General features: G+C 41.1%; 1 protein-coding gene across 5 annotated transcripts in view; it reads left to right on the top strand.

The window, feature by feature from the left end:
- Positions 1–15: 15 nt before the first annotated feature.
- Positions 16–14,487, top strand: part of eml5 (EMAP like 5) — a 51,156-nt gene continuing 36,684 nt past the window's right edge. For 4 of the 5 annotated variants that reach the window (XM_085256521.1, XM_085256519.1, XM_085256520.1 and 1 more), the window contains exons 1-4: positions 18–538; positions 8,322–8,481; positions 10,833–10,931; positions 11,315–11,383. In XM_085256521.1, the coding sequence (XP_085112647.1) occupies positions 342–538; positions 8,322–8,481; positions 10,833–10,931; positions 11,315–11,383 (525 nt within the window). In that variant the 5' untranslated portion in view covers positions 18–341. Of the gene's footprint in view, positions 539–8,321; positions 8,482–10,832; positions 10,932–11,314; positions 11,384–14,487 lie in introns of all 5 variants that reach the window. The other variant, XM_085256522.1, reaches the window with a different exon arrangement.

The raw sequence follows: 14,487 nt of genomic DNA, 5'->3' as shown, positions 1-14,487 counted from the left end.
AGTACAGCTCCATCTTTGTAGGATTTGACAGGAGCTTTGACCCAACTCGAAGAGGACCGCGAGCCCGGGGCTGAAGTACAAGTAGACTGAATGAAAACACAAGCGTAGAAATCAGTTTCTTAAACAGAGGCAGAGGGCTTTCATATTACCAGGCAGCGAGTCTTTTAATTCACATAACCCGCAAAGATGCCCGATTTCAACGCTTGCTCTTGACTCTGGTTGTTTCCAATGGAACTAGCCTAATGGGACACGCGGGCTTCAAATAAATCCTTTTTGGTGAATGACACTATATCCGAAAGCCTGCGTGATAGCGACAGAGAGACACACACGGAAGTGCGGACATGGCTGACAGGACTGCTCCCAACTGCCACCTGAGACTGGAGTGGGTGTACGGATACCGGGGACATCAGTGCCGCAACAACCTGTACTACACCGCCGCCAAGGAAATTGTCTATTTCGTCGCCGGTGTGGGAGTTGTGTATAACACCCGGGAACACAAGCAGAAATTTTACCTGGGGCACAACGATGACATAATCAGGTAGTAATGACATGTTTATATAAACATATAAATGCATTTCAGCACCGTGGACAGCACCAGACTTGAAACGTGTACTGAAAGTGTAGAGTTGTCATTATTGGAGCTGGTGTCACCTTGTGCAATGTAATGCGATATTTTTCAGCTCCACGGGGAGTGCACCCCTACTTAGTAGCATCCCTAGTTTGCTGTGGGTTCAATATTTTGCTCAAGGGCACTCCAGCAAAGCAAGGGGTCCTTTGAAGACTGCTCTTGCTCCCATGTTGGAAGGAACCACTACACTAACATTAATTACTAAACAGAAACTAATATTTTAAAAATTATTTTGTTGAGTTCATGTTTATGCTTTAAAATTATTTGTCACTGACAATCTACTTTTAAACAATGTCATCCTGGGAAAAGCAGCAACCCATTCGTACAAAAAGGACGAATGGGTTGCTGCTTTAATATAAAATGTGGTTTAATGTAAAATATTTGACATTGATGCTCAACATTTAGTCATTTTTAAAAGAAAGGTTGACAGTGTAGACAGTAAAGTGGGCATATTTACCTTTGTGCAGTCCAATACTAATGTGCAGTATCTGAAAAATGCACTTGAACAAAGCTGTCCTTGAAGGAATCCTTGAATTGGAAAATTGAGGTAATAAGGGAATTAGTAGCTCGACCTCTGCATCTCAGGGAAAATGTTGAAACCTTTTTTTTAATAAAAAGTTATCATTAATCATTATATCACTCATCTTTCTCAGCATGCTGCACAACAATGACCTGTGACCAGTGGTTTAGTGCTTGTGTTGACATATGTGCGTCTGTGTGTGGGTTGGCCTGGAGATGACTAGCTTTATACTGTGTCGGTCGTCAGCTGGACTCCTGCTCCATTATTAATCGGACAGTAGAGATACTAACCCTCCGCTGCCCTGTGAGTAAAGTGCCTGAGTTCAAATGGTGAGCAGGAGGAGTCACAGACTAAACAATAATCTGATATATGATCTGCAAAACTGTTGAAAGTACAAAAGTGGTAAATTGGTGTAAAATCTGCAAATTTGATCAGAGTATTTCAGTGTGAAATGCAGAAACCTCTCATAGCGTGACCATGTGCTTTTTGTGCAGCCAGGTGGTTTGAACTAGCACTATGTACTTACAGTGCAAGCTAAATAGGTCCCTTAAGCTGTCATTTATTAAATGCCAAGTAATAGCCATTTTAAAGGCCTCGAAGGAGTGCTTATGAAGCTCTTTTAAATACTGCCTTTGAATATGACTTCTGCGGCACAACCAGGAGCAGTGCTCGCCACATTCAGATCTGAATTATCACGTTGCACAAACTCATGTGGAAGAGAAGTGGCTTCTTTAGAGGGACTTAAAATTCAAATACTGCTTCTCTTCATTTTCTTGATGCACTGTTGCTGTAGATTCGTAAGCAATTTTTACATTAATTTGTACTTTACAGGGTCATTGCAGCACTCGTTTTGGGTAATCCCGTAAAAAGTCAATGAATGCCTCTCACCTGACCCACTCATCATCACCTGATTTTTTTGTACAATGGCGCCATCAAACCCACCATGGCGCCATGGAAAATTTAATGGCATTATTATTATCAAGACTGGGCGTGCTGCTCATATCAAGGTAAAAAAATAAAATATATGAATTTAAATAAAATCCTGTAGTAGCTTTGTATACATGTTGTATACATGTGCTCACCCACTCAACTTCATCATGGTTTTAATTTCATGATTTTAAATAGAATCTCTAATTTAATATTTCTCAACTGTTTAAAATTACTGTATTACAAATACATTTTTGGCACAGCAGGAATCAGACATTGAAAGATTATACAAGAAGTTTTATCCAGACAAAAATGGATTCATGAAGGTATGTTGTGTCAAAATGCTAAAATATAATAATGTGAATTAAAAAGTGCAAAATTTCAACCTATCCATATATACCTAGGACATTTATAACTCTGAGTATTTTCACAGGTTAAATTTTTCACAGCTCACTTTGACGGGGTCACATGGGAACATTTGTCAGATTAAACTGATTTTACCCATTTTTCCCACTTTTTTATTCACCCTGAAGTCTGTTTTAACTGGTCTCTGAGTAATGTGGAAGAGCTAATTGGCAGGTTTACACATGAATGAAAGACTGAGCAGACAATGATGGCCTTTTAGGCGGTTTTAATGCTTTGTTAGAAATGTAAATAAACATGTTACTGGGCGATAACAGAATAGACCTGGGAGACAGTTAACGACCTCCAGTTAGAGCAGAGTACTGTGAGGCACATCATTAGAGTGGGTAGCCTTGTTAAAACTGTTTTTTGCTATTCTTTCCTCATATCTGCCGTTGTTCCAAATGGCTTTTATTCAAGTCAGAAACTCTAAGAGCCCGAGGCTCCTGCTAAACCTCAGCAGAAACAGAGTTTTTCCTGCATATAAACAGTCTTGGCTCCCACTCAAGAAAAATCATTAGGACTATGATTAAAAATACTCTTCACTCTTCTTAATATCTTTAATAACCTGGGTTGAAGTTACACATAAATACTTTTTTTCTTTATCAAATGTCCAGAAACATGAGAAAAATGAACAGAATTCTATCAGGAAACTTAATACAGTTAAGTTTGGCTAACTGTATACAGACCAATCATGCTTATGTGTGTAGGAGGCATGATTGGTCGGATTGGTAAGCAAACCCTGAAGAGAGGAAACACCCTGGGAAGGTTGGCTATACTGCTGGAATGCACCACTTTAGAAAACCCTTAGTTTTTTCCTACCAATCATTAACATGGTTAACACATTCACCTTACATGTGAAAGATCCCTGGGAGATCACAAACCCTGCCTCAGGGTCGCAAGCTAATGCACTCCAAGTGTCGGTGCCAAGCCCTGATAAAAAGGAGAGTTGCATCAGGAAGAGCCAGTCGGCATAAAATCGGTGCCAAATCAAATATGCTGATCCATCCACCGTGGTGAACCTTAGGAAAATAAAGCAGCAGCTGAAAGCACCATTAACGGAAAAATAAAGTTTGTGGAAACTCTTTTTGACTTTAGTCTCACCTCATATTTTTCACCTGGTTGTCTGAGCCACAGTTTGAGACCCACTGGTCTATACTACAAAGCTTAAACCCCGACACTCAGAGCACATACTGTCCACGCAAAGACCGATTCACACGAATACATTCAAAGCAAAAGGAACAGCTGGCTACACTTTTAACTCATAGGAGTCTTACTCACTCCATCAGCCTTATGGGAAAAAAGAGGCTGATCTTTATCTGCCGTGTTCAATGGTAGTTCAGTCAGTAGCTGACCGGGAAGGGGGTGGGGGGAGATAAATAATAAAAAATAAACAAACAAAAAATACAATGGTACTGAAACAAGCTAAATTTTTAGTTTTAAAGCACGTGTGCTGGTATTGTTCTAGAATTTCACAGTGGTTTTCCAGTTGAGTTACCCATGACCCAAACCTAACTGCACACTCAATTCAGGGATAAAGAGATTGCTAGGAAAGCACGTATTTGCAGGGTTTTTCCTGTACTTAAAAACCTTGGCCTCCACCAAAGAGGTTTTAGCCTCCTCTACCGAGGAAATTCACAAGGGTTTTAATAAAATAATTTAAAATCAATAATTTTTAAGTGGGGTTGGCCAGAAATAAGAGAGATCTACGCAGATTCTTGCAGACCAGACGTGCTTGCAAAGTCAACTCCAATGGCCAATTTGAGGCAGAAAAATCCCTCTTTTGTTACATTTTATTTCATTTGTGGATGTAAATTCACAAAAGCGTGGGAAGATAGAGGCATGGCGGCCTTCTCCGTGTAGTCATTATTTGATGGTCTAGCCTTGAACGCGAGTTTCATCATCACTGTGACATGAACAGCAAACGCAATAAACAGAATACAAGAAGCTGCCTTAAAATGCAAGCAATAAAATAGGCCTGTAACTTACACAAGCTCTGTATTCATGCTGAACATATGTACATGTGACCTCATGTTTCAAACTGAATGTAAATCGAGCAATGAGAGAAAGCACAATTACTCTCTGGCTGGACAATAACAGGCTGATAAGTCATTTTTTGTTTCTGCACTGTGATCTTTTCTGCATGTTTTCTTGTTTTGATCCTGAGAGTTAATGAGTTAACGAGAGGGTTTCATGAACACAGAAATAAAAGGCCATCTCCTGTTACTCAGAATATCATGTTACCTCTATGATGGATCACGGCCAGAATTATGGATTATAGATGCCAGAGTGAGGCTGGTCTTGTCTCGGTGAGCTTGGAGAGATGCTGTGAATACATTTCCATTAATACTGCTGCAGGGTTTGTACAATAACAACGTGTCTGGCTTGCAGAGAAGAGTCTGTCTGTCCACAAACTAATGATATGAACAAAAAAAAGCATTTTAAAAAATAATAAATACAGTATTTTGACTACTATTGAACAAGTTAGAGCTGTGCATGTGAAACAAATCACTGTGATACACTAGAGCAGTGTGTGAGAATGTGCTTTCAGATAGTTTTACTGCTGACAGCAGCTATGAGAGCTGATATGATTTACATATCCATCTTTGCGTCCATCTTCCATTGTCTTAGTGTTGATTAATATGGATGGTTTGTGATGATCTACTTCCTAAGACGTTATCTTTAGCTTATTTTATATGCAGGCGCCAGCCTCAGTATAATATCATTCTCTATGGTAATTGTTCATTTTGCTTTTTCTAGATCGCATGCTGGAAATGTTCAGCCACCATATCCACAAGGAAAAAGCCTTATTGGAACACTAGACTAATCTGTTACCAATAAGACTGCCTGCTTCATATCTTTACATGCATTTCCATATTGCCAATGAGTGTATTTGCATGCCTAAGTATTATTATTCTTCCCAGGTTTTGGGTTAATTTTGTTAATTGTGTTCAGTTATGTTCTATATTTTTCACTATCACAGCAAGCACCTTGCATTTACATAGCTATTATCATGGGGTGGTAATAATAACAAGGTTTTAAATACATGTGTTGTTTCAGTCCTTGTGTTGTCCCAGTGTTGCATTTATTTTGTATATATGTGTCTCCCTCACACATATATACAGAATCATTTATCAGTTCATCCCACTGAGTCACGAAGCAGGTAAAAGTTTCTGCATTTAGTAATAAAAATATTTCTTTGGTTTCAGAGTATCAATAATTGTTGTCACAGTGTATTTTTATATTTATTTTTTGTCCCTAATTCTATTGAAGTATTCCAGGTAGGATATCTAAGTTTCTTAAAACCAGGAAAAGACTTTATCCAGATGGGTGCGTGTGCAACACATAGCCAGGATACTCTTAAAAAGTCCCAGCACAATCACAAATGCACTCACTGTTAGTAGCTGCCAGGGCTACTCTGTAAAAGGAAGCTTGTTCTCTAAAGAGCTCATCTGTCGTACCCAATTAAGATCCTCCAGAGTTTCATACAGTTACTTAGCACAATGGTATGATTCAGCAGTGTTGTCACTGGGGTTAAAAATATATATAACTGACTGTTTTAAGTGGCATTATGAATGTTTTACACTGATGAGGTGGAAGCGGCTACACATGCTCAGATACCCTTATATTATACTTCACCCTTACCATAAACAGCCTAGATGTCAGTGATGCCTTTTTGACTATTATACTACTTTAAGTATTGTTTAATTGATATATGAAGCATATATTGCTTCTGTGAATCCTCACATTCAAAAAAATATCATTTACAAATGATTAGTGGTTTCTTGATAATTAAACCAATTAATTTCTGTTCCTTAACTAATCATTTGAGGAAAAAAATAAAATGACAATTTTGGTTCTATTTTTGTAACGTCACTAAATTTCTGTAAGAGAATCTTTGCCCCGATCATCATCTATCTAATCAAGAAGAGCACTACTCTACATACCTGCTGCTTACTTTATCTTTTCTATTTTTAGTTTTTGGAGCAAGCTGATGGATTAAAAACACTTTGCAGTATCCTGGGAAATATCCTCTACTATATAGACCTTCTGAAATGTCCTAATCCGCTGCTTCTTTTTAATCCAGTGTAGGGAAAATCAGACAAAGAAAACTACTGTTGCATGTGTCTCGGGAGCTTACTTTAAAATGAGGATCAATTGTGGCCTCCTGTACTTTAATGAGCTCTGTTCATGGGGTTTCCTATCTTTCTTGCAAACCAAGCGTGTCGTTCCTGTGCTCTATTTTTGCATCCTCACTGTCAGAACTCAGCTATATCTATAAAAAAACAGGGAGTTAAATCGCTGCTCTGTTTGCCGTATAGCTCGTTTTGTACTACAGCATTATGCAGATGGAGGACAGATGCATCAAACAGCCGTAGCCTATATGAAACAGGAGAACCGTGGAAATGCACTGCAGGCAGAGTCATTAGTGATGGCATTTAACAAGCTCTTCAGCTGACAGGAATGTAAGGGAAACAGTCTGGTTGTAGCTGGCTCGAAGACTGCATTTGATTTTCACGCTGTAAAGGGGACCTACCACATTTTAACTACAGGATAGGAGTTATAAGTATCAGCACTTCCTTTTTTTGGTGACTCCAAAGATGTTGGAAGTTTTCATCTTCATTAATCATGTTTTACGTCAACACACCAGACAGATTTACCGCAAAGTACCTGGTCATGCCAAAGCAGTTTTCTCTGCTGTCTGTCTGCATCTCAGTATTTCTCTCTTCCTCTGAATGCTATTTTTAGCCGCTTTGCTCAGATTATATAATTCATAAAAAGTAAGATGAGAAATTGTGCCAAGTTGGAAAGAGGTTCAACGAAGTCGGTGGCGTAGCCGGGGCAAAGGGAGAGAAAAAGCAGAGAGGGCTGAAGGATGACAAAGATCAGGCTTGTCACATCAGACCCACCTCAGCTTTCAGAGACGTTACACCACCAAGCTTTATCTGCTCTGTGATGACAGCGCATTACGGATGCAGATAAAGTGTCAGCAGTCAGGCAGAAAGATCCACACTGAAAACTTTGAAGGAGAAAGATGAGACAAAGTAGTTTAGAGAGTCAAAGTGGGCTATTTGTTGGGAGCCGCTTTCACTCAGCAGGTTGATGCTGCTCGGTTCGTGAAGCCTCGCTGGCCCTGCTGTCTGAATACACGCCAGGATTACAAATGCTGGAGAGCAGTTGGCAAAACAGGCAGTCTGATTATAATGGAGGGAGCTCCATCGCAGCGTGAACTATATAGGCCAGGACAAGGTGAGAGGAAGCCTTGCCCAGTAAATCACTCAGGCCTGCCTGGAACGTGACTGGGGTCTGGTGAAAGGATGGGTGGAGCGGGAGAAGAGAGTGACAGCTTTATACAGCAGGCTGTTGCTCAGCTGTAGAGTGGGATAGCTTGTAGGTGGGGGAGGTACGAGTGGAGCGAAGGGGGTGGGGGTGGGGATTATGTAACAGTGTTACAAACATATGCCCAGTGATGCGAGGAAACCCCATATGAATTAAAAAAGGTGAAAAGGGCAAAAAATAATTCAAGGGAGGTTATGAATAAAAGCTGAGAAAGATGAAATTCACAGATTTGCCAGTGTTGCTTTTTATACTTTGATACCACACATGAAGCCAGGCTAAGTGTGTGTGTGTGTGTGTGTGTGCACTGAGCATGACTGAGTTAACTGAACCATGTCACTTCATCAAGCTGCCACTCTGTTTCCATTGGAGACTTAATGTGTTCATTTGCTGGGAGGGTGAATCCCTTGTCTGCACACACAACTACACACTCACACATGTACATGCAATCACGCAAAATAGCTATGCTAACCAGGTGTTTTCTCTGCCCGTTTTCTCTCTGCGCAGCTTAGCTCTCCATCCGGAACGAGTGTTGGTGGCCACGGGACAGGTGGGCAAGGAGCCTTACATCTGTGTGTGGGACTCCTACACTGTGCAAACCGTGTCCATCCTCAAGGATGTGCACACACATGGCATTGCTTGCCTGGCCTTTGACCTCGAGGGACAGGTACTGTTCTTGCAGAATAATGCAAATGTTAAAAGACAGTAAGAATCTGTCACATTAAAAGATGAACAGCGCTGCTGTAGTTTTAATCTTTGCAGTCTTTGTCCAGTGCCATAAAATTTGGGGATGTTTCTAGGGAGCCAAAGAGAGCTGGAAGTGTCACCAGATAGCAGATCTGCAGAACTGTATGAGCATTTTGCAGCTGTGAATGCCATATTTCCTATTACTCCAACTGAGATTACTGAGCTACAGTCGTATTGCATCACAGAACTTGTCAGTTTGCAGTGTTAAAGTGAGATAAACTTTCCGTACGTAACAGGCTTGCATCCAGACAATTTAGTTTTTATTCTCTGACACAACCAACTTTCCAGCAACCTCCTTTTTATCTTTTTTTTGTCATCGTCTCAATCTTTCTCGGACTTGTCACCAGTTAACGTTTACACACTGCAACCTTCAGATATCATATTGATGTGAACTGTGAAAATCAATACAGAACAGGTTTTGTATTTACACGCCTTTCAAAGTGGACTTTAACATCCTATATTTTTCAGGGAAGGAATATGACCCTGTGTTACTTTCCTGCTCGGGTCATGAGCTGGGGACTTAGATGAAAGGTGACAGTTTTTAAAGTCAGAGAAAAATCCATCGCTTATTAGTTTAGCAGCTCTATTTACCCTCCATCGCTCCCCCTTCCTGGATCAGAGGAAGTGAGAGCTGAACTCAGAGCAATCTAGAATAAATCCCTGGTGCCATTACCCTGTCCATCTATTATAGCAATATAAAAAAAGTACACTGATATTTGACACTTCCTTCTCTCCGAGATATTACAGCATTACTGATATTACTGACTCTTTTATTCTGTTTTAGACAATTTCTGCATGCCAGATTATGCAGTGATCAAGGGTTTTTGCGAACAATTATTATGTGGTTTCATCCGTGATTTGCGATTTTAGGTGGTTGCTAGGGGATGTGATGATTTCATAATATATAACACATCATTTTGTGGATATAAATTAGATACTTTTTTGATGAAAAAAAAATCACACAATTAGTTTTTAAGGTTTTATACATAAATGTATAAATGCTATAGATTTTAGGCCTGGGTTAGTGGTTGCTAGACTTTATGATTATGTCATAACATCTGACATGCCTGAGAGACTAAGATGTAACTGTGAGCCAGTTTTAGTTGCTCAACTAAAATAGTGAAAAATTCTCCACAAGACAAGTCTGTGTCTTTTTATGCAATCTACGTGTGATCACAGCGTTCTTGCAGCAACCATAAAGTTGTTTGGGACAGCACTGTATACCTCCTTGCTACCAGTTTTACCTAGCAACAACCAGCAATCTTTGTATGCTGACATCCTTTCAGTATCAATATGGGGAAATATAGCTGGTATAATGTTAATCATCTTAGCCGTCTTACCTTAGCATGCTAGCATGCTATAACATTTATGAACTTACAGATTCTTTAAAATATCATTAATACCAGATATTTGGGCATAAAGGATTTTGAACTATGTCCCAAAAAAGGGATTGAGTTACAGTATTAAAAAAAAACTAATTTAATTACCGTCCATACCAATAAGAACTATTTTAAAATGATAAAATGTTTGCCTCAGTCCATGTTGTTATGTCTCATTAACCCCAAACCAGCAAAATCTGTGTTAGTGTTGTGAAGGGATCCTTGCCAAAAAGGCTCCAATAGCACCAAAACTTTTGCTTTGCTTTGATGATCAAAAAAACCCAAAATCATTCTAGGTTTTTATTGTTATGAATGAATATCTGTACAACTATTCACAGAGATTCATCTAATAACTGCTGAGCGAGACCCGTCGACAGAACATCCCTAGAGCTACGCCACTACCGCTGCTAAAACATTACTTGAGTTTGAATGCACATCTCAGCCGCCTTCATCTGCACGGTTCCACTGGGTTTCAACACTCGGGGCCTCTTTCCTCATCATTAAAACACTGGCTTTTCAAATTCAGTTAAAACTGTGCAAATGCCTCACCAGAGACTTCTGTCCATAGCCAAACACTGATTCAGCACTGCATCGAAGATGTAAACCAAGCAGCAGAGTAGTGAAGGATTTCCATGAGAGTTGCTCTCTTCTCTTCTGCTCCACTGCTGCCGCTGCCTACTCACTCAGTCGGCTATAGGTGGCTCCTCCAGCAAAAGCACTCAAATGTGCTCACTGGAAGCGCCAGAGGCTGGACAACTGTTCTCTTCTGCTCTGTAGCCATTATTAGCCCTTTCACTGTGACCTACCATGCTGCAGTGGAGCTAGCTAAGTTTGTTTTGCAGTGATTAGTGAGAGTCTGTGATGTCTCTGTTTTTCTTTGCTCTCTTTACAGTGTTTGGTGTCTGTGGGTTTGGACTCGAAAAACACAATCTGTGTGTGGGACTGGAGGAGAGGGAAGGTTCTGGCAGCCGCTCCCGGTCATACAGACAGGGTAAACACTTTCCTCCTCCCCTTGCTCCTCTGTCACAAGCTCTGTATTGACCGCCTCAATTAGCTATAAATGCAGGATGGAGCACCTGCCCAACAGGGACATAAACAAGTTAGGCCTGATTGATTGTAAGCCTTCCAGAGCCCATCGGAGAGGAGTATACGTCTAATGAAAAGGAATTTTAAAAAGATGAAACACAGGCAGCTGTTGTTTTCTAATTCAGCCCACACACGTTATAACACAGGCAGGGTAAACACACACAGACACACCACACACTTTTTTTTCCCTTTTAATTTCCTCCTCCTGCAGCGAATGTAATTATTAAAAGTCCAGACTTGAAGGTGGATGTTGTGGTATTTAATGCATTGTGTGTTTTCTCCCTGCAGATATTTGACATATCGTGGGATTTGTACCAGCCGAGCAAGCTCGTAAGCTGCGGTGTCAAACATATCAAGGTACAGCCATTTCCTGGTCGTTTTATGCAGTGTACTATAGATGGCTCAGGCTTGCACAATATATGAAAACAGATTATGATTTTTAGAAGTTTTCATGGCGCCTCGGTTCTCCCCGCTTTATCGTCATGGCCACATCAAAGCCTTAAAATAGATCTATGCAAATTCGTTTTATTTCATGGCTATAAGGCACTTAACATAAGTAGGACAGGCAAAGACTCACTCTCTCTCTTCTCTCAAATTTGTAGTAATCTGCACTGCAGAGAGTAAAATGTTTCTTTTTCTTTTTTTTTTGTTGAAGACCGTGACTCTGCTACTCAGCTCCCCCTTTCAAAATCCCCATTCAACTCTATAAAAGCACTCCGCTCTACAAACTGCAGCTGTGCTCACTTCCTGTTCCAGGCCTATCTCTATCACTCTTTTCAAGAGTGGCGCTCATAAATCTTCAATGAGTTGATGCAGGGTGTCTGTCTTCGCCAAGCCGTCCCTTGGGATGTGTAGTTGTAGTGTTCAGAGGAGGCTCATTTCCAAAACATTGGGAAAAGAATGAATCACGCTCAGATAGGAAATGTACCCTCTGGCTCTGCAAGGCTAAGTATTCAGGCACGCTTAAGTGGGCAATGCAGTCGAGAGGGGGTGTGAGGTCGGGGGGTTAACCTACTGTACGTTTTTCTCGGTGTGTAATGTTCTCTCGTAGTAATTACCCCCTGAACTCTTTCTCAACTGCCTCGATGCAGAAACTGCTGCGCCCAACCCCCCCAGTCTTTGCAGAATCCTTTGGTCCTTCTCCGTCCTCCTCATCTCCTTTCACCCCTTCGGGTTGTCTGATGCCAAGGCAATCCAGCAATTGTCCCACATAATTCCCCAGCCCTTCACCCTGCAGACCATGTGACATCTGCTCCCCTGGCCTGTTTTCGCTCTGTGATTATAGCACTCAGAGCATACAGGAGATTTAGCCCCAGTAATCCACTCACTAGCAGGGAGGAGGAAAACACCACCTCTGTGGTGGGGACGCTTTCCTCCACATGCAGCTACTCATCACTTTGTGTTTTGAATTCACAAACATATACCCCACTTATCCAGCTTTTTCGAAGACTGTTGTACATTTATGTTTTGTGTGTTGTCACCCAGTTTCTCCCAGCTGTTTGACTTCTCACAACAAAGAATTAACTTCCTGTGACGCCAAATGACTGGGTCATTTATGAGGAAAAACATCTTAAAATTAGAATTAGAATTAGAATTCAACTTTATTTTCATTGCACATGCACAGGTACAGGGCAACGAAATGCAGTTTGCATCCATCCAGAAGTGCTTTAGTGATATAGATATATTACAATATATATTAGCAATAATATAGATATGTGAGTATATTACAGAAATGGGTCTATTATGGTATGTTATAATGTACACGGTATGAAGTATGTTGTGAATATTCTATAACTATAAGTATGTAAAGGCTGTAGTGAGTACAAGCTATGTACAGGCTATGAACAGGATATAAATATGAAAAACTATACAGAATATGAAATAAATAACTTTAAAGAAATCTGGGATATACAGCTATACAGAAATGGGAACTATGCAAGTTGTAAACAGTTGTAGGATTAAAGATTATTGAATGTACAGAATGATTATTTACACAGAGCTATACAGTAGTGCAGTTAAGATAAGTGAGGGTGTAGATAGTTTCTACAGAGGCTATAAAGTGCTGGTGGTTGTGAGTGGTGGTTCAGTCCATGTTATTATTGTGTGTTTGAGGGTACAGTTGTCCATTGTGGGTGTGTGTATGTTCAGTCCATGAGTTTAACGTGGGTCAGATGTCAGGAGGCAGAGTTCAGGAGTCTGACAGCTGTGGGGAAGAAGCTGTTCCGGTACCTGGTGGTCTTAGTCCGGAGGCTCCTGTGGCGCCTCCCAGAGGGCAGGAGGGTGAAGAGTCCATGTGATGGGTGACTGGGGTCTTTGATGATTTTCCCAGCCCTTTTCAGACACCGCTTCCTGTAGATGTCTTTTATGGCAGGAAGTGGTGCTCCGGCGATGCGCTGGGCAGTTTTCACGACCCTCTGCAACGCCTTCCGGTCCGAGGCAGAGCAGTTCCCGTACCAGACTGTTGTACAGTTGGTCAGGATGCTCTCGATGGTGCAACGATAGAAGTTCACCAGGATGTCTGAGGACAGGTGGTTCTTCCTCAGAGTCCTCAAGAAGAAGAGGCGCTGGTGAGCCTTCTTGACCAGCTTGGAGCAGTTGGTCGTCCAGGTGAGATCCTCGGAGATGTGGACTGCCAGGAACTTGAAGCTGCTCACACGCTCCACAGCCGTCCCACGATGAGCTCCTTGGTCTTCTCGGTGTTAAGCAGCAGGTTGTTTCTGTCGCACCACTCAGCCAGACGATCCAAAATTAAAAGAAACTCAGAAAAAGTTACCTAATTTTTTCAGATCATTTCCACCAAATCATATAACAAAAGCCCCTGGTTGGGAATCAGAACCACAGGTTGGCCACCAACCTTAAACCTGTGTACATAACATGAGAATTTCATAATTTCAAAGTTTTTATTTGTCTGGAGTTAACTACCAACTCACTTGTGTATTTTAAACCCACATGGTGATCTCACTCACATGGTGTTCATAGCATATAATAATCTCAACACATTATCACACCACTCAGATATAAATAGAAGCAGACTCACGTGCCTAGAACAGCATAAAATATATCCACAACTCACGGTTAGTAAAATGTCATGGGTACATGATGAAAACAGCTAGCGAGAGAGGTGTTGTTTTTGTGTTTTGGTCATCTGAAAGCCACAAAGCCACAGAGGTCGGCTTGAGTTCAGGTCAGTTAGCTGTCCTTACAGCAGGCTGCCAAATAGTTGACCTCTGTTAGTGCAGCAGCAACATTTAGGGTCACTGTATTTGGGCAAGAGGGGGAATTGTGAGTGGGATGCAGGGCGTACAGGGACGTGCAGTGCAGTAGATAATGAATGACTGACCTTTCTATGTTAATTACACTTAAAAGCTTTCCCTTGGGGTGATGGTGGAGGTAACCGAGCTAACGACATACTACTAATCCTGTGCTAAGAGGACGAGCTCGCTCAAAAGTGTCATTGCCAA

This window comes from Mchenga conophoros, linkage group LG19, assembly GCF_057382185.1.
Source record: "Mchenga conophoros isolate Kocher_MC1m ecotype Shallow Benthic linkage group LG19, M_conophoros_male_GT1.1, whole genome shotgun sequence".
NCBI lineage: Eukaryota > Metazoa > Chordata > Actinopteri > Cichliformes > Cichlidae > Mchenga > Mchenga conophoros.
Note: the sequence above shows the minus strand (reverse complement) of the source record. Positions and strands in the feature narration are given on the sequence as shown.